Source organism: Lithobates pipiens, unplaced genomic scaffold (assembly GCF_037356315.1).
Source record: "Lithobates pipiens isolate NorthernLeopardFrog02 unplaced genomic scaffold, aLitPip1_a1.2 Scaffold_18, whole genome shotgun sequence".
Lineage (NCBI taxonomy): Eukaryota > Metazoa > Chordata > Amphibia > Anura > Ranidae > Lithobates > Lithobates pipiens.
In genome coordinates this window covers 361295923-361315626 of record NW_027507758.1, presented here as the reverse complement: position 1 = coordinate 361315626, position 19704 = coordinate 361295923, and the positions used below count along the sequence as shown (strand labels likewise).

Genomic DNA, 19704 nt, shown 5'->3' with positions numbered 1-19704 from the left:
TGGTACTTTGATCGTGCAATGAGGTATCCAGAGGAGCTCCCTCTGAGGAAGACCTCTTCAAAAGCGATTACACAGTAATTACATAAAGCGGTGTTCCGCCCCAAAAAAAAATAAAAGCCAGCAGCTACACATACTGCAGCTGCTGGCTTTTAACAATAGGACACTTACCTGTCCTGGAGTCCCACGATGGAAACATCAGCTGTCAGGTGCAGCTGCCGCCATTGCAGGTTAAGGGAACCCAGCAGTATAGCCTTACAATTTCATGCCGGGAAACCTACTGTGCATGTGCGAGGCTCTGCTCCTCTCTCTTACTGGCCCGTCGACAGGGAGAGGAGGGAGGGAGGGATCCCCGGGGTGATGTCACGGGCCGCAGCTGGACTATCGGAAGTAGGAACAGGATACCTGTCAAAGACAGGTATCCTGTCCTCCCTCCCCCTCGAGAGGTGCCCTTGGAGGGGGAGAGGAGTGCAGGAGCTGGTCCTAAAGCAGTTAAAGACTTTATTTCTATTGCCCTCATTCTATTTTTATCTGTATTCTAGCCAGGGATTTTTTTTCTTAAACAAAAGGTGCAGGAACTCAATCCCCCCCCCCCCCCGAGGTCACACTTGAGTCCACCCACCTCACCCACTTCCTAGAACCACCCCCCTTGCTCCGCCCCCACCTCCTAGTACCGCTCCCTATTTAGGAGCCACACCCCTAAAATTTTACATTTTGACCTCCAATTAGCCCCAGTTTATGCACCTTCAGACCTCAGACCAGCCCCAGAGAAGGCTAGAACTTTATTGTCTTGTGCAATACTGTCCCGTTATTGCACTAGAAGCAATAAGACAGCCCCTCCCCATCCAGCAACCGTAAATAAGCAGCCCCCCCAATCAAGCAGCAGTAGAGGGGCACCCACCAATCCAGCAGTAGATGGGCAGCCCCCCCCCCATCCAGCAACAGCAGTAGATGGGCAGCCCCCTCCAATAGCAATGACAAATTACTAATAAGCAATGTGTACGTTGATCAGTAGGACTGTGCAGCGCAGCCCACCTCTCACTCGTAGCTGCTACTGGCACAGGAAGATGCAGTCAAAACTATACCAGTCGATCTAGAGAGGCAGAGTGCAGCCGATCTCACTCCGCCAGGTCTCCCTCGGGCTGCAATTGGTGCTGCAGAAACTGCATCAGAATAGGCGCCCGCCGGCTCACTCCATGGCTGGCACCCACCTCAGAGAAGCTGGGAACAAGTCCAGCTCTTTGAAATTGTCTGTCTTTTGGCAGAGGTGCTGGAACACCTTACCGGCTCGTTCCACAAAAAAGAAAATCCCTGATTTATATCAATCATACTTTGAAATCCTTTTCATTTTTAAAAGCAGAGTAACAAACCCAGCATGATGCACAGAAAAATAGCAAGATAATGTTACCCACTGTTAAACTACCTACACTTGTGTGTGCATGATCTGGAAACTGAGTGAACATTTAAGAAAAATATCATTACACAAACACTTAAGTTGCCATTGGGCCTTGATAAACATCTGTATATCTGCTATAAAGGGGACTATTTTTTTTTTTCTTTTTTTTTTTTTCCGAAAAATTCCCCAAAACAGTATAATTCGTAATTAGCCATAGCATCCTGTTACAGTTCAGTGACACCAAGGATACTTCATGTTGGCTTGTACACACTTTTGCATATTCATTAGCTCTGAAGTGCCTAATTACCCTTAAGATGCCCAGACAGGTTGCATTGCCGGAAAAAAATCTATCTATGTGTGCCATATATGCATGTGCAGTTTGTCAAAAGAAAATTCCATGTCCTGAGAAAAAGTGAAATGCTAACCTTGCCAGTAGTCAGGCATTTTTTTGTTACAACTGATGATAAATAAAACATTATCGCACAGTGGTCCTCGGAGTGCCGGCGTCGGGTGCCCGGTGTCCGCTTGTTAGCGCAGGGAGGGCTCTGTTGCTGGCGGAGGCCGCTGCAGGTCAGCGGCATGGCTCCGTTTTCGGCGCCGGGTCCCGGGCGGCGACGGCGTCGTTCACGGTGACGCGCGGGCGCTCTGAGGGGGCGTGGCGCCGTGGTTCAGCGCCTGGAACGCAGGGGTCATGGGGCGGGTCAGGTGACCGTGTGCTTCCGCTTCCGGCCGGCCTTGATGACGCGGCGGCCGGGAAAATTTAAAATGAGAGCTGTTTGTAAAATAGCTGCCTCACTCAAACGATGGAAGAGTGCAAGCCAGCTATGGCGGAGACAGGCGCCCCCAGCACCGGTCCAGCCCAGGTACGTAAGGTGCACTGGCACCCTCTGCTTTACTGTGGGTATGTCTTTGTTTGTTCCCCCCTCTTGGGGGCCTGTCGCTGCAGGTCAGAGGTGGACTTCGCTCTGACCTTTTGCAGCCTAGTTCTGGGGTCTCACTAGTAGGTCTGTTTGGTGGTGGGTCTCTGCACTGGCTTGGTGTTAAGCAACTGGTTGTTGAGAGCTTTTAGTGAATTAAACCTGTATGTCGTTTCAGGAAAAATCACTAGGAAAAGCTAGACCAGGTCAGAGAAAATGTCCTTCCTGCAAAACCCCCCTCAGAGATTCATGGCAGAAGGCAATGTGCAGAAATTGTATCAGAGAATTGGTGGAAGAGGAAACATCTCAACAATATAAGGATTTGTTTTCTTCGGTTAAAGAGCTGACAAACTCTTTGAGTTCAGTCAAGTCCATCCTGATACAAAACCCTCCCGCACAGACCGAGCCTCAGAACTTACCGCCCAGCCCCAGGGCGTCGTCATCCAGACAGGTGGAAACTGAAGAGTCTGGAGACGAAGGGGGTAGTACTCTCATCTCCTTCAGGGATTCTGAGGAGGAGGAAGAGGAAGAAGATAGCAGGGGCTCCAAATTCAAGCTATCACTAGAGGAAGTAGATGATATTTTAAAAGCAATCTACACTACTCTAGAAATTCAGGAAGAAAGAGTACAACTGTCAGTTCATGACAAAATGTACCAGGGGTTGGACGAAACAAAACGGCGAGTTTTTCCTGTCCACAGGGTCCTCTCAGACTCAGTGAGAAAGGAGTGGAAGGACCCAGAAAAAGCCCCTTTCTTCTCTAAAGCTCTCAAAAGAAGGTTTCCCTTCGAAGATAAGGACTCAGAGGTTTGGAATAAGAAACCTAGAGTCGATGCAGCTTTCTCGCAGGTATCCAGACGAACGGATCTAGCCTTTGAAGATATGGGGATCCTTAAAGACCCAATGGACAAAAAAGCTGACTCCATCCTTAAAAAAGCTTGGGATGCCGCGTCAGTCAGTCTAAAACCAGCAATGGCAGCTACGGTGGTGGCCAGGAATCTGGAATGTTGGGTAGAGAAGCTGAAGAGCCATATTGAGGCGGGGACACCCCGCAAGGATCTCTTAGAGTCCTTTCCACTGATCCTGAATGCAGTCAAATACATGGCGGATGCATCAGCAGAATCAGTTAAACTGGCCGCTAGGTCTTCGGCTCTTGTAAATTCAGCCAGGAGAGCAGTTTGGCTGAAAACATGGTCTGGGGACACTGCCTCTAAGGTCAAGCTGTGTGGTCTTCCCTTCTCGGGTGACTTGCTCTTTGGTCCTGATTTAGAGTCTGTGCTGGATAGAACAGCCGATAAAAAGAAGGCTTTTCCAGTTAAGAAAAAGCAGATGGCTAAAAAGAATTTTCGTGCTTTTCAGCAGTCCCATAAAAAAGACCAGGAGCACAAGAGCAGATGGGGTTCACAGAAGGGCAAAGGCAGGGGTGGAGTCCTCTTTAGATCTCCCCCAGAGCAGTCCCCTAAGAACAAGTGACAATATCTCCCCAGTGGGGGGGAGACTGTCAGCTTTTCGCGAACAATGGGACAGGCTGTCTCCAAATCTGTTCGTGAAGAGCGTTGTCGATCAGGGGTACAGGTTGGAGTTTTCAGAACCACCCCCGAGCAGGTTTTATGTGACAACATTGCCAAGGGATCAGGAGAAGGCCTCTGCAATGAAGCTGTTGTTACAGGAGCTGATACAGCAAGAGGTTCTGATTCAAGTCCCAGTAAGCCAGCAGGGCGGGGGTTTTTATTCACATATTTTTCTGGTGAAAAAACCCTCAGGGAAGTACCGTCTAATCCTGAATCTGAAATTCCTGAACAGGTTCATTCGGTACAAACATTTCAGGATGGATACAATTTTCTCCATCACAAAGCTGTTGACCCCAGAATGCTTCATGGCATCCCTGGACCTAAGGGATGCCTACCTTCATATACCAATTCATCAGGCATCGCAGCAGTTCCTGCGCCTGGCATTGAAGGTAGGGAGTTCGGTATGGCACCTCCAATTCAGGGCTCTGCCGTTCGGACTCTCGTCCTCTCCCAGGGTCTTTACGAAGATTATGGCAGAGGCTTTGGAACCCCTGAAATTGAAGGGGATTCCAGTTGTTCCTTATCTGGACGACCTTTTGTTTTTTGCAGACTCCAGGGAGCAGGTCCTAGTCAATCTCCAGAGGGCCCAGTCTCACCTCGAGGGCCTGGGATGGCTTCTAAACCTAGAGAAGTCAATCCTGACCCCCTCACAGGAAATGAAATTTCTGGGGTATACATTAAATTCGATTCTCCAGAAAGTTTTCCTGCCGTTGGAAAAACAGGAAAAGTTACAGCTAGCTGTACAGCGGATACAGAGCAACCAGACAGTCTCAGTCAGGATGGCTATGGCAGTTCTGGGCCTGCTTACGGCAGCAATCCCGGCTGTTCAGTGGGCCAGGTTCCATTCCAGACCCCTTCAGAGGGAGGTTCTGTCAAGCTGGTCCCATCAGGATCCTTTGGAAAAACAGCTAAAAATTTCGTCAAAGACGAAAAGGGCTCTTTGGTGGTGGAGAGACCAGGCAAACCTCTCAAGGGGCCTGGTGTGGACCTTTCCTGTGGACAAGCGCCTTACTACAGACGCAAGTGCCTGGGGCTGGGGAGCCCATCTGGATGGTCAGACATCTCAGGGGGTCTGGTCCAAACAGGAAGCTCAAAGATCATCCAACTGGAGGGAGTTGAAGGCGATCTTTCTGGGTTTAGTGGCATTTCAGCAGAGTTTGAGAGGCCACCATGTTCAGGTGTTGTCAGACAACACAACAGCGGTTACCTACATTATGAAGCAAGGGGGAACCAGAAGCAGGAGCTTGATGGAGCTGGCCAATCTGTTGTTAGCCTGGGCAGAACAGAACACAGCCTCACTATCGGCAGTGCATCTGAAGGGCTCTCAGAATTTGTTTGCGGACCTCCTAAGCAGGCGCAAATTGCTAGAGGCAGAATGGAGTCTGAATCAGGAAGTGTTCCTGATGATCTCCGAGGCCTGGGGGGTTCCTCAGGTAGACCTTTTTGCCAGCCAGCAGAACTCAAAGGTGGACAGATTCTTTTCTCTTCACCGAGGAGATGCAGCAATAGGGTTGGATGCATTCGCTCACCCCTGGCATTACCAGCTGTGCTATGCCTTTCCCCCCTTTCCTCTAATTCCACTAGTACTGAGGAAATTCAGGGAAGAAAGGACAGACTTAATACTAGTCACTCCTTTTTGGCCAAAAAGACCCTGGTTCGCGGGTCTTCGAAACCTAGCCTCGAAGCCCCCATGGAGGTTACCACTCAGAAAAGATCTGTTATCCCAGGGGACAGTAAGTCATCCAGAAGTGGAACTCCTGCAGCTAACCGCCTGGTTTCTGAGGAGGACCTGTTAAAGGCTAAAGGTCTCTCAGATAAAGTAGTAAAGACCCTGCTGTCCAGTAGGAAGGCAGTTACACAGGCAATTTACATGAAGGTCTGGAAAAAGTTCAACTCCTGGTGCAGTTCTAGAGAACTCAAGGTCAAGAGCACGGTGTCCGTCTTGGAGTTTCTCCATGAAGGAATGGAGAAGGGTCTCGCAGCCAGTACCCTGAAGACTCAGGTGGCTGCCTTATCAGTTTTCTTTGAAAAGACTTTATCTAAAGAAACTTTAATTTCTAGATTTTTTAGGGCTCTTGCTCGAAATAGACCAGTAGCCCTTAAAGACTTTCCCAGTTGGGATTTGTCTACAGTTTTACAGGGTCTCTCGGGAGCACCGTTTGAACCCTTACAAGAAGCTTCTTTACAGAAGGTGGTTTTAAAAACAATCTTTTTGGTGGCCATCACCTCGGCCAGGAGAGTCAGTGAGCTCCAAGCTCTAGCTATTACAGAACCCTTCCTTAGAATTTATCAGGACAGGGTGGTACTGAGGACGGATCCAGCATTCCTACCGAAAGTATCCTCAACTTTCCATCGATCACAGGAAATAGTGTTACCTACATTCTCTGCAAGCCCAGCAAATGCAGGAGAGGAAGTTTTTCACACATTGGATGTGAGAAGGTGTCTTTTACAGTTTCTGAAAGTTACTAAAGAATTTAGAAAATCAAACGCCCTCTTTGTGATATTTTCTGGATCACGCAAGGGGGAGAAAGCTTCTAAAAGTACGCTGGGTAGGTGGCTTAAGTTGGCTATAACAGAAGCCTATAAAGCAAAAGGAGAAATACCTCCCTCAGGTATTGCTGCCCACTCTACTAGATCCACGGCAGTTTCCTGGGCTGAAAGGGCCGGTGCCACGCCTGAACAAATCTGCAAGGCTGCCACTTGGTCCAGTTATTCGACATTTCTCCGGCATTACCGGTTAGATCTACTGTCTGCAGCAGATCAGGCCTTCGGCAGGAAGGTACTGCAGGCAGTAGTCCCGCCCTAGGGTAAGTTTCTCGGTTATCCTCTCCGGGGTTGTCCTGAAAGGCGATTTGAGAAAGACTCAGTTAGACTTACCGGTGACGGTATTTCTAAGAGCCTTTCAGGACAACCGTTACTTCCCTCCCTAGGTTATGCTTAGTAAATGTATTAAGTTCTACCATGGTGTTGTGCTTTCTGTGCTTTGTTTTCCAGCGTCGGAAGGCCACAATAACTGAAGCCATGGAGGAGGAGGAGGTGTTTTTAAAGTGGGCATGTGTTTCCTGATTGCAAGGTGGAGCTACTCTCTCCGGGGTTGTCCTGAAAGGCTCTTAGAAATACCGTCACCGGTAAGTCTAACTGAGTCTTTTGGTAGCATTTTATATTTAAATCCGGAAGGCAGTGCTTGGTTTTCGGGGTCCCGTACGTGGCTAGGCTCCCAAAAAGTCCCCCACATGTGGTATCCCCGTACTCGGGAGAAGCAGCAGAATTTATTTTGGGGTGTAATTTGACTTCTGCCCATAGCATGTGTGAGCAATATATCATTTAGTGACAACTTTGTGCAAAAAAAAAAAAGTTTGTAATCTTCCCGCAACTTTTGGCAAAATATAAAATATTCCATGGACTCAACATGCCTCTCAGTAAATAGCTTGGGGTGTCTACTTTCCAAAATGGGGTCATTTGGGGGGGTTTTGTGCTATTTTGGCATTTTATGGCCTTCGAAACTGTGATAGGTAGTGAGGAGTTAAATCAAAAATTTGCACCCTTAGAAATCCTGAAGGTGGTGATTGGTTTTCGGGGTGCCGTGCGCGACTAGACTCCCAAAAAGTCCCACACATGTGGTATCCCCGTACTCGGGAGAAGCAGCAGAATGTATTTTGGGGTGTCATTTCACATATGCCCATAGCATGTGTGAGCAATATATCATTTAGTGACAACTTTGTGCAAAAAAAAAAAAGTTTGTAATATTCCCGCAACTTGTGGCAAAATATAAAATATTCCATGGACTCAACATGCCTCTCAGTAAATAGCTTGGGGTGTCTACTTTCCAAAATGGGGTCATTTTGGGGGGTTTTGTGCTATTTTGGCATTTTATGGCCTTCGAAACTGTGATAGGTAGTGAGGAGTTAAATCAAAAATTTGCACCCTTAGAAATCCTGAAGGTGGTTATTGGTTTTCGGGGTGCCGTGCGCGACTAGACTCCCAAAAAGTCCCACACATGTGGTATCCCCATACTCGGGAGAAGTAGCGGAATATATTTTGGGGTGCAATTCCACATATAACTATGGCATGTGTGAGCAATATATCATTTAGTGACAACTTTTTTTTTTTTTTTTTTTTTTGTCATTATTCAAACCCTTAGGACAAAAAAAAAAAATATTCAATGGGCTCAACATACCCATCAGCAATTTCCTTGGGGTGTCTACTTTCCAAAATGGGGTCATTTGGGGGGGATTTGTACTGCCCTGCCATTTTAGCACCTCAAGAAATGAGATCGGCAGTCATAAATTAAAAGCTGTGTAAATTCCAGAAAATGTACTCTAGTTTGTAGACGCTATAACTTTTGCGCAAACCAAAAAATATACGCTTATTGACATTTTTTTTACTAAAGACATGTGGCTGAATAAATTTTGCCCTCAATGTATGACTAAAATTTAGTTTATTTGATTTTTCTTATAACAAAAAGAAGAAAATATCTTTTTTTTTTCAAAATTTTCGCTCTTTTTCCATTTATATCGCAAAAAAAAAAAATCGCAGAGGCAATCAAATACCATCAAAAGAAAGCTCTATTTGTGGGAAGAAAAGGACGCAAATTTCGTTTGGGTGCAATATTGCATGACCGCGCAATTACCAGTTAAAGCAGCGCAGTGCGAAATTGGAAAAAGACCTCTGGTCCTTAAGGTGTTTATTGGTCCGGGGCTGAAGTGGTTAAAAGTAGTCAATTAAAATATTTAGGTCTAACTTTCATTCTCTCGATCCAGCTCTTCATTGTATCTCTGCAGGCCTAGATAGAGAAACTGTCTTTTAAAAATTATCTCCTTTACAAAACTTTTTTACAATTTCACGAATGCCCCTTGTCTGCTAGAAGTATTAACGCCATCTTCTTTCTGTGGAATGGGCAAACAACCTGGGTGTCATTGGAGACTTGCATTTCCCAGTTCTTTGAATTTGGTATTTAGCAACACATCTGGTTAAAATACAAGACTGATTATTCCCTTAAAGGGACAATGCCTGCATATCTTTGGAAGTGGCCATTGTTTTACAAAAGATAGTTTTGTTTTTTTGTTACTTGAATGTATCTTTTCTTCCACAGCCAAAATGTTTCCTAATGACATCTGGTCTCACGTGCTCCAATATAGTTTAACCATACCCTTCCTGAAATTGCCTCTGCTTCCAATGCCACATTTCTAGGGTTCGATGGGTGTTCGATATGTCTCTTACCTGTATGTTATTCAGTATATCAATAATTCCAAGAGGAATATCGCATCGCATCTATCCTCCACTTGAGCTATTTACCATTACAGCTTGCAGCCAAAGCACAACTAAGGGTGACTAATCTGTCACACCCCCAGAGTTCTACGTCTAAGCCCTTGTACACATGGTCGGAGATTCCGACAACCAAATCCGTCGGATTTTGTCTGACGGATCTTGTCCGAAACTGTTGCATACACACGGTCGGACAAAGTTGTCGGAAAATCCGATCTTTCAGAACGTGATGACGTAATTTCGTTACTATGGGACTACGTTCAGGCTAGTAGCCAATAGCTTTGATGTAAGAATTTGATCTGAGCATGCGTGGCACTTTGTCCGATCGGAATTCTCTACACATGATCGGAGTATGTCCGATCGGAGCAGTTTGTCGGAAAATATTTCCAGCAAGTTGGAAAATTTGGTCCGACGGATATTCCGAAGGAAACAGTCCGATGCATACCACACACAGTCGGAATATCCGACAAACCACTCCGATCGGACACATTCCGACGAAATCTCCGACCGTGTGTACAAGGGCTAAGTCTAATGGTTGTGAAACATGTGAGAGGGACGTAACTGATGGGCTGGGATTTAGGCTGAAGCCAGTTTTTAATTTATCCTACATTAGAGTTGAATACAGTGTGTGGCGATACTTGCATGCTATGTCATATTTTGGAGTGAGATGTGCTCTATTTCTGCCAGCAACAAGCATAAAGCTGGGAGACTGACCTTGCAGGCTTGGAGTGACGCTGACCTGTTATGGTATTTATGGGCGACTAATATCAGACTTGCCCCAACTAGTCTAGAAAAGCCTTCTTCTCCATCTGGCAGTACTAAATTAATTTCACATATTATGATATTCTTCACTGGACCAAACACTTTAAGTATCACAAGACCAAAAAAAGATGGAGAACCATCTTCCCGCAAGATGATCAGTGTAAATTGTCTGAATTTGAGGATAACTTTTAGACCACCCCCATTTTCTCTTTTATATTCACCGACCGACACAGCCCCTCTCTTAGCCATTGGGTTGTTTGCCCTATTACTTGGAGATACTAGGCATTAGTTGTAATACAACATTCAGAACTCTTAGTTTCGCCCAGGGGGCGGTCCCTTGGGCAACAACCCTCCACCCTGCCATGCAGCAAACAGTTTTATTTTGCCTAGTGAAGAAGGACCTAGGACCCTTGCGGGCCCATTTGTCCATGCTTTTTTTTTTTTTTTTTTTTTTTTTTTTATGCAGAAGCGTGACTTTTTGCGCAAGATGAATGATCCTGTGATCTACTATCAACAGCCGGCTGGGTGACAGGCTGGATACCCTTATCCTTGTGGTCTCCCCAGTCTGTCCATCAAGCGCGTGCAGGCCGCAGCTATGCGCTCGGCAGGCCATGACAAAACCTCAGCTCCAGAGGTGGTCGTGAGCTTTTATGCTCTGGGGCATACATATGACCGGGCTACTGATGTCTGCGTCATAGTATGCCGGGCCAGCAGCCACCCTGTACTGATCAGTGAGTGGGTCTGTGATGGAATGTCTCCCAGCTCTTCAAGACTGGTAAGTACAGCTTTCCTTGCCTTGGCAGGGCTGAGCAGCTGGGAATTCCCTATCTTCCCTCCCCCCGGGGAAATGCTGCATGTGGCTGCTGAGCCGTGTGTGTGTGCCTATGCGGGGTCTCTCCGGGGGCTCTCACCTGGGGGGGGGGGGGCTGCGCTGGCTAGCAATGTCCTGGGTCCTGTTCTTCATGCCACTGGAAGGTGTCTGTGAAGTTTTGCTGATGTCTTGTACAGTGCTGTGTTCACTGCCATCGTTTTCTCCCTGTACCTCATGGAGCTGCTTTGGCGGCCATTTTAGGTGTGGGCAAGGGCAGCATACTTTCCTGGGCTTCAGCGGCCATTTTCCTAGGGATCTCCTATACAGGACACTGGCGGCCATTTTCTGGAAGCTGGAACATGTTTTTTTCAGCGTTCTCTAGCCGCAGCATGTGCTTTCACAGCCATTTTACCTGTGTTTTATGTCATTGTACTGGACGCTGGGCGGCCATTTTATTGAAGCCTGAGCACACTTCAGAGCGGTTTGGCACTATTTGCAGTGGCTGCCACCGACACAGCTTTCTGCACCTGGGAGCCCACATGGACTACAGGCACTGCTTGTTGGATAGCGCAGAACTCAGGGTGATGAGTCCAGCGGGAAAGAGCCCCTCAGCCAGCGGCAGCAAGGAGGGTGGGACTGTCACTGTCCTAAGTCCCCTTCGGGTGGCAGTCAGGGTAGGGTCAGCATGACTTTAGAAACTGGTGTTTCTTCCCCCGAAATCCAGGCAATTGCAACCAGGTCACCTGCAGACTGCGCAGTGCCCATGGACACCCTGACGGTGGTCCTCAATTCGTTTGTGCCAAGATGGAGCGGGTGCTTGGGAAGATAGGTGCACTAAATAGGCTCCTCCCCATCCTCTGGGGAGAGCTCTGATGCAGACTCTGGTCCTGCTGAGGCTGGTGAGCCCTGGTCTGTCTTGTCAGACAACACTGACCAGGACCGTTCGGAGAGTGAGGATGAGTCCCCGTCCGGGTCCGTGCGTGACAAATTGGTTGTTGGAGCACTTATCACAGCTGTGCGTAATACCCTGAAGATTCAGGAGCCAGCAGATCCCTCTGCTGATGTACCGGTCCCTTTTGGATCCCGCAAGACGGCACGTCCATCTAAGGTTTTCCCGTATCTGACTTATTTTGACAAGTTCATTTACAAGTAATGGGGTCGCCCGCAATGGACCAGTATCCAGGTTAAATAAGGTAACCACGATCCTGGTTGAGGGGACTCCTGCATTCAAGGATCCCAGGGACAGGAAGGCCGAGGCAGTGGCTCGTTCCTTGTTTACGGTTGTGGGGTCAGCCGTGCGAACAGTACTGGCATCCGCACTTGTGTCGCAGACACTGACTGAGTGGGCAAAACTTTCGCACTGCAAATTGGGAGAACAGGCTTCTCCTGTCTGCGTGGAACTAGCAGACCAACTAGTGCAAGGCCTTAAGTATGTCTGTGACACGGCTCTGGATACTCTCCCTCTGTTATCCAGGGCTTCAGTGTCAGCTGTGGTGCTGAGGCGCCTGATTTGGCTAAAATGCTGGTCTGCTGACCAGGCATCCAAAAAAGCCCAGAGGGATCTTTCCTTCCTTGGCGACCGGCTCTTTGGAGCCTCCTTGGATGACATTAATAAAAATGCCATTGTGGTAAGAGTACCCTACTCCCACAGGCCAGGAAGGCTAAGGAGCCACCCCGTATGCAAGGGCCCTTTTTTTTCTGCTCACAAGCGGCTTTTTGTCCGCCCGTAGCTTCGACAAAACGTCCCCAGCCCGACGGATTGACAAAAACATCCCTGGAACCGCAAGCCTTCCAAGCCTGCGAATAAAAGTACTACCGCATGAAGGTTTGCCCCAGCCAATGTCTTGGGTGGGGGGTCACCTTCAGGAGTTTGCAGCCTGGTGGTCCTCTCGGTTATCCGACCAATGGGTCTGCGATCTGATTTCCACAGGCTACAAGATAGTGTTTTTTTTTCTTTGCCACCAAACAGATTCTTCCCCTCCAGCATACCCGTATCCCCGGCTCGCCGGGAGGCACTCTTGGGGGCAGTAAGGGACCTATTGAGTCGTGGTGTAGTTGTACTGGTTCCAGAATCGGAACGTTTCCAGGGATTCTACTCAAATCTGTTTGATTTGAGTTCTTCGGAATTACAATCTTGGACCTAAAAGCCCTCAATCACTTTGTAAAGGTGCAGAGGTTCAGAATGGAATCAGTTAGCTCAGTAGTCGCTGCACTCCATCAAGGGGACTCCCTGGTGTCCTTAGACATCCAGGATGCATACCTGCACATACCCATATGCCTTCGGCATCAAAAATTTCTGCGGTTTGCAGTTGGGGAAGCCCACTACCAGTTTATAGCTGTGGCAACGTGGGATCACGATCATGGGATACCTAGACGATCTCCTCCTGAGGGCATCTTCTGCCTTAGAGTTGGAGGATGTGGCGATCACCATGCAGACCCTGCAAGAAATTGGGTGGCTGTCGAACCTAAAGAAGTCGGTGATTGTACCGACCCAGAGTCTGGAGTACCTAGGCTGGCTGCTGGACTCCATGGAAGCGAGAGTTTTTTTTTCTCCCTTCATACAAACTGCAGACTCTCAGGTAAACCTGCTTATGAACCGCAAGTGGTTGTCGCTTCGCTTTTGCATGCGAGTCCTTCGAGGCAGTACCTTATGCCCAGTTGCACACCAGAGTCCTGCAGAAGGACATTTTGACAAAATAGGACAAATCCCAGTTGTCCCTGGATCGTCAGATCCAGGTGAGCCAGTCCGTCAGAGACTCGCTGATCTGGTGTCTGCGGGAAATCTTTCCTGCCTCTGAAGTGGACAGTGATCACAACGGATGCCAGCCTATCTGGCTGGGGTGGAGTGATGGGGGTTCAGTCGGCTCAGGGCCTCTGGTCGATGGAAGAATCCAAATTGCCGATCAATCTGCTCTGGTTGAGAGCGATCAGGCTATGCCTCTCCACATGGTTGATGAGACTTCAGGGGTGTCCGATCAAGATCCAGTCAGGCAACGCCATGGCTGTGGCATACGTCAATCACCAAGGGGTAACAAGAAGCTCAGCCGCTGCGCGGGAGGTCGCTCACATACTTCGGTGGGCAGAGCAACACGTACCGGCCCTGTCGGCCATTTACATCCCGGGAGTGGAGAACTGGCAGGCGGACTATCTGAGTTGCCAGATGCTGGACCCAGGAGAATGAGTGTTGCATCCGGAGGTATTCAGGCTACTGTGCCTGAGGTGGGGCACACCAGACGTGGATCTTCTGGCCTCCCGTCTCAATCAATCAATCGGAAGGTGCCAAGATTCGTGTCCAGGACAAGAGATGCGTGGGCAGACTCGCTGGTGGCTCCATGGGATCAGTACCAGCTGATCTATGCCTTTCCTCCACTGAAACTGTTACCATGCCTGCTTTGCAGAGTGGAAGCCGAGGGGGGATCCCTGTAATACTGGTTGCCCCAGATTGGCCTCAGCGTTCTTGGTACGCAGACCTGGTGTGTCTGGTGACAGACGCTCCCTGGCGACTGCCGTTGAGAGAGGACCTTTTTGCCTCAAGGTTCGATTCTCCATCCTGCTTTACCATCGCTGGCTTTAACAGCATGACTATTGAGAGCCAGGTGTTGAGGAAGGCCTACATCTCCATGTTTGAGGAGAAAGGATGGCATCCGTGCTCCTTTTCTATATCTAGGATCCTGCTGTTTCTTCAGCAAGGAGTAGACCAGAAATTGGCGTTAAGCACCGTTAAGGGGCATATTTCAGCCTTGGCTGTATTTTCAACGACCCCTGGCGTCTCACTTATTAGTGAGTACCTTCGTTTAGGGGGTTGCTTCCACCGTTGCCCCCATGAGATTTGAACCTGGTGTTATCGGTGCTTCCAAAGCCGCCGTTTGAAAATATCAGGGAGATTCCCCTGTTGACTCCAGAAAGTGGTCTTTCTAGTGGCCATCAAATCGGCCAGGAGGGTTTCAGAACTGGTGGCCTTGTCTTGCAAGTCGCCTTATCTGGTTATCCACAAAGATAAGGTGGTGTTGTGGCCGCGGTGGTCTCGGATTTTCATATGAATGAGGACATTGTATTACCATTTCTCTGTCCTAAGCCAAAACACCCTAAGGAGGTGGCCCTTCACGCTCTGGATGTGGTTCGGGCTCTGAAGGTGTATTTGTCTACCACTTCTCCCTTTCGGAATTCAGACTTGCTGTTTGTTTCGGTGGCTGGTCCCAAGAAAGGCACAGCGGTCTCGTCGGCCACCATTTCCAGGAGGATCAAACCGATTGTTGTGCAAGCCTATGTGTTGAAAGGGTAGGTGCCCCCCTTTCTGGTCATGGCCCACTCCACAAGGGCAATCGGAACATCTTGGGCCTTCCGACACCAAGCGTCTGTCGTCTGTCCGTCTGGTCGTCTGTCCACGCGTTTACCAAGTTCTACTAGCTAGACATCAGTGCATTGGCTGATGCCTGTTTTAGCTGCAACGTTTTGCAGACGGCCGTATAGTTGCAATTGAATATGCAATTTTTATTTTTTCCCTGGTTTTTCGATAAAAATGCAGTACCGTTAAGTTAATGCACTGTTGCGTTACATTCCGCAGTTTTTGGTGCGGTTGTGGGTACTCACTCCTGTTGAGGGTACCCTGGTTTTGTGGTGGAGTTCTCCAAACACTGTTGTGTTTTTTTGTGGCTTGCCATGGTGGATGAAGATTTTATGCTGTTTTCCCACCCCTCGTTTGCCATTTCTTGGGGACGTCCCAATGGCTAAGAGAGGAGCTGTGTCGGTCGGTGAATATAAGAGAAAATAGGATTTTTTGTACTCGCAGTGAAAAGGATTTTACAGTAATTCACCGACCGACACAGCACCACCATCTCCTTTTTTATCTTTACGTTCTACTGCTTGTTGACATACTGATGGCTGCATGGCAGGGTGGAGGGTTGTTGCCCAAGGGACCGCCCTGGGCGGAACTAAGAGTTCATAGTGTTGTATTACAACTAATCTCTAGTATCTCCTAGTAATAGGGCAAACAACCCAATGGCTAAGAGAGGAGCTGTGTTGGTTGGCGAATTACAGAGAAAAAATTTTACGGTGAGTACAAAAAATCCTATTTTCCAGTTTTTTTTTTTTTTTTTTTTTTTATTGAAATTTTAAGTTTAATGTCTCAGTGTACTCTGAAAATAAAACATAGAACAAATAAACAATTGGACATACAAACAAAAAAAAAAATTGTGGAATAGTCTTCTTTAACAAAATGTAATCTAAATGTTTGACTCCTCAAAGTAGCCACCTTTTGCAGATCTAACCTCCAAACATATTTGTGGCATTCTACAAAGGAAATCAATTATTTTGAAAATGAAATGTGCTTACTTCTATCAGTGTTGAGCTGTGCTTGACGTTGTTATCCTGTGAGCCATGTCATGCAAGCTGTTGACTCTCAGAAACTTTTCTTCTAATTCTGTTGTGGCTTTTGGTCTGCCAGACCTCCATCTGTCAGAGTTTCCTCCCAATTCCCAAGTGCCTTTTGATAGTGTAGAAAACTGTACTCCCCGACACCTTGGCTGCAAACTCTCAAAAGGAAAGACTTATACTTTTTAAGGGTTATAATGGTCTGTCTGTCTTCCTTTTGTTAATTGCCCTAAGTTGGGATGCTTGTAGGAATTAACATTAAACGTTCAAGGCTTCATTTACTTATATTGCTCTGCAGTGGTTATATTGCTCTACTTATACCTGCTCTGTGCAGTGGTTTTGCAAAGAGCAGCCCAGACCCTCTGGCCCCTCCCTCCTGTTGAGTGCCCCTCTCCCTCCCTCCCCAAACGTTTTTGCTATGCTTCAAAGGTTTGGGACTTATGGTGTACATTGTAGATGCATTTGTACTGATTCATGGTTACTGCTTTCATGGAATGTAAAATGTCATTACCCAAAATTTGTATCCCAATACTATGTTGCTTGGTAGGAGATATGATGTCCCATAGGTCTTATAAAATCTTCCTTTTAGATTCCTACTATTCTTTGTGAAGAATCTCATCGTAGAAACCGACTTCACCTTGCTCCCTAGCAGAATGGCTTTCCTTGATTAATACTAATGTACAGTACCTCTTTACAAACTAACATGCAAGCTTATAGGGGATATGAAACAGATCTAGGACCTTGGCTCTCCTTGCAACACATGCTTCCCCACTACACCCTGGTGACTTCTACATGTAAATGCTTGTTTCTTTTGTAATAAAACCCTTTTGATTGCTGTTGCCATGGGATGTCCATTTGTCTGTTTGTAACACCGTTGGACTTTATTGTGGGTTTTTATTGTTTTCCCCTTGTATTGTCATTGCAAAATGTTATTAAAATCTAGTGTCTTGCATCATTTTCAAGAACATATATCTTGTATCTCCTCAGGTTTTAACCATGGCCCAGGCTCCTGCTGATGATTTTCGGCCAGTGGAATTGGGAAAGCAAGAACCTTCTGTCACTCCGGACACAGGGAGAAAGCCAGGACTAGAGGAAAAAGAGCAGCCACAAAATACAAACCCTAATCAATCCGACAAACAGTTTCTTCTGAGAAAGTTCTTTGTTGCCAGGGTAAAATAAACTTTCAAATAACGCACTATGTATGTATGTATGCTTGGGGAAGGGGTGGGAGTAAATCAGCATTAGATGTAAAATGTGACCTACAAGAACGTAGATAATTAAAATTGGGATATCATCATTTAGTCACTGTGATTATTTTGTGACTGCTCACATTCCAATATCCATTTTTCAATTTCAACTATGATGGCGTAAAATATAGAATAGGCCACATAGACTGAAACTAAGCATTAGCAGGCCATTGGCATCTTGATCAAGAAACCTGCAGTCAGCTTGAGTAGTATGGCCAAAGCTTTTTTTTTTTAGCCACCATTCTCTTCGGGTCCACCGGATTGCACTTGTACGCTCCCATGACCCAGAATTGGGGTTAAAGCCCACTGTCACCTGACTTCACAGAGCTTCTCAAGGCTCTGGAAGGATTCCATCAATTACTTTTGCTCTCCTGGGACCCGGAATCATCTGAAAGTGGGCTCAAGAATCCTCACAATAATGCCATTGAGAGCTTGAGCCAGCCGTTCCCGCCCCCTCCTCAGCGCAGTACACCAGTGAGTGTTGGAGGGGAAGAACAAATAGCTGTAAGTTACAGTCACTGCTCTCAGCTCCAAGTGGACCAAGAACTACGTGATTGGTAGTCATGTAAACACTCAGTTGTCAGTGTTAGCCCTTGTACGCACGGTCGGACATTCTGATGGAAAATGTCCGATCGGACCGTGTTTTCAGATCATCCGACCGTGTGTGGGCTCCATCGGACTGTTTCCGTCGGAATATCCGACTGACAAAGTTTTAGAGCTGGGCTATAAAATTTTCCAACAACACGATCTGATCGGACTTTGTCTGATCGATTGTAGAGAATTCCGATCGGACAAAGTGCCACGCATGCTCAGGTCAAATTCCTAGACCAAAGCTATTGGCTACTAGCCTGAACGTAGTCCCGTCTTAACGAAATAACGTCATCACATTATGAACAATCGGATTTTCCGTCAACTTTGTCCGACTTTGTGTATGCAACACCAGTTTCGGACAAAATCTGATGGTTTTGGTTGTTGGAATGTCCGACCGTGTGTACAAGGGCTTCGAGCCAGTCGGGGCAGCTGTAGCATCGGTATGGGAGGTGAGTATGTATGTTTATTTATTATCCCACTTATCATTTAAACAAAAAATTCCAAATGGGGTACCCACTTATCATTTAAACAAAAAATTCCAAATGGGGTATATTTTTACAGTTACATTTGTCATACCACAAACACACAAAACAATGCGGGTCTGCTACGCACACTTAGGATGCCATTAATAATTAATGGCACCACAAGCGTTACCTGCAATTGCAGCGTGTTTCCGAAATGTGAAGCAAAATGCATATTTTTTGTGTGTTTCATTGCGCATTAGCACAGATGTGAATGCATCCTTAATATTTCCAAGAGGGGCAACCAGCTACATGTAAACGGTAGTAGAAGAGCGCATATTCTCTGCCAGCTGACTACTCAGATGTTTCTTTTTTTTTTTTTTCTGCATATTTCAGTAAAGATAAGATGGGATGAAGTTTTTAAGAAGATAGTAGAAGGCCTATGGCAACTATTATCTTTGACCCTTACAATGCTAGTCATAGACCTATGATAGCAGTGTGAAGATAATTGTTAATTTTAAAAAATATTAATAGTCAAAAATGACTTTAATCCCCCAAAAATTTTTTGTAGAGTGAGAATTTTACAGTCATGTTCCATGGGATAATAGACTATGTTTATGCTTCTTCAGATACTCAAACAATTGTACCCAATGTGCATGTACATTTCTCTTACCTGAAAATATCACTTCATTATTATTTGCCACTAGTTTTTGAACAGTCAGTAAAGATTGTTTCTGTTTTTGCAAATATCTTCCTAAGATGTTTTTCACAAAATATTCCTACAAGCCTGGCAATGCTTTTTATTTTTATTTATTTTTACTGTGCATTTTCATTTTTGCAGAAACGCACTACAGTTCATTTAACATGGTTTCCTATGGATGTAGTTCACATCTGTGCATTTTATGTAAAGGTCCAGGGATTTTTTTTCTGTTTTTTGGTTCCATACACTTCAATGGTTTAAAGATGTGTATTGAAAAATGCAAACTGCAATCTGCATAGGTGTGAATCAGGCCTAAGCCCTTGTACACACGGTCGGACATTCCGACAAAATCCGACGGATTTTTTCAGACGGATTTTGTCTGAAACTGGTGTTGCATACACACGGTCGGATAAAGTTGTCAGAAAATCCGATTGTTCGTAACGTGATGACGTTATTTCATTACAACGGAACTACGTTCAGGCTAGTAGCCAATAGCTTTGGTCTAGAAAATTGATCTGAGCATGCGTGGCACTTTGTCCGATCGGAATTCTCTACAAACGATTGGACAAAGTCCAATCGGATCGTGTTGTCGGAAAATTTTATATCCAGCTCTTAAAC

The 19704-nt window shown here is 46.5% G+C and overlaps 1 protein-coding gene across 1 annotated transcript in view; it reads left to right on the top strand.

Annotated features, from left to right (window-relative positions):
* Nucleotides 1-19704, top strand: part of TPRG1 (tumor protein p63 regulated 1) — a 137298-nt gene that overhangs the window by 19671 nt on the left and 97923 nt on the right. The window contains exon 2 of the mRNA XM_077487556.1: nt 17075-17257. Within this exon, the coding sequence (XP_077343682.1) occupies nt 17084-17257 (174 nt within the window). The 5' untranslated portion in view covers nt 17075-17083. The remainder of the gene's footprint in view (nt 1-17074; nt 17258-19704) is intronic.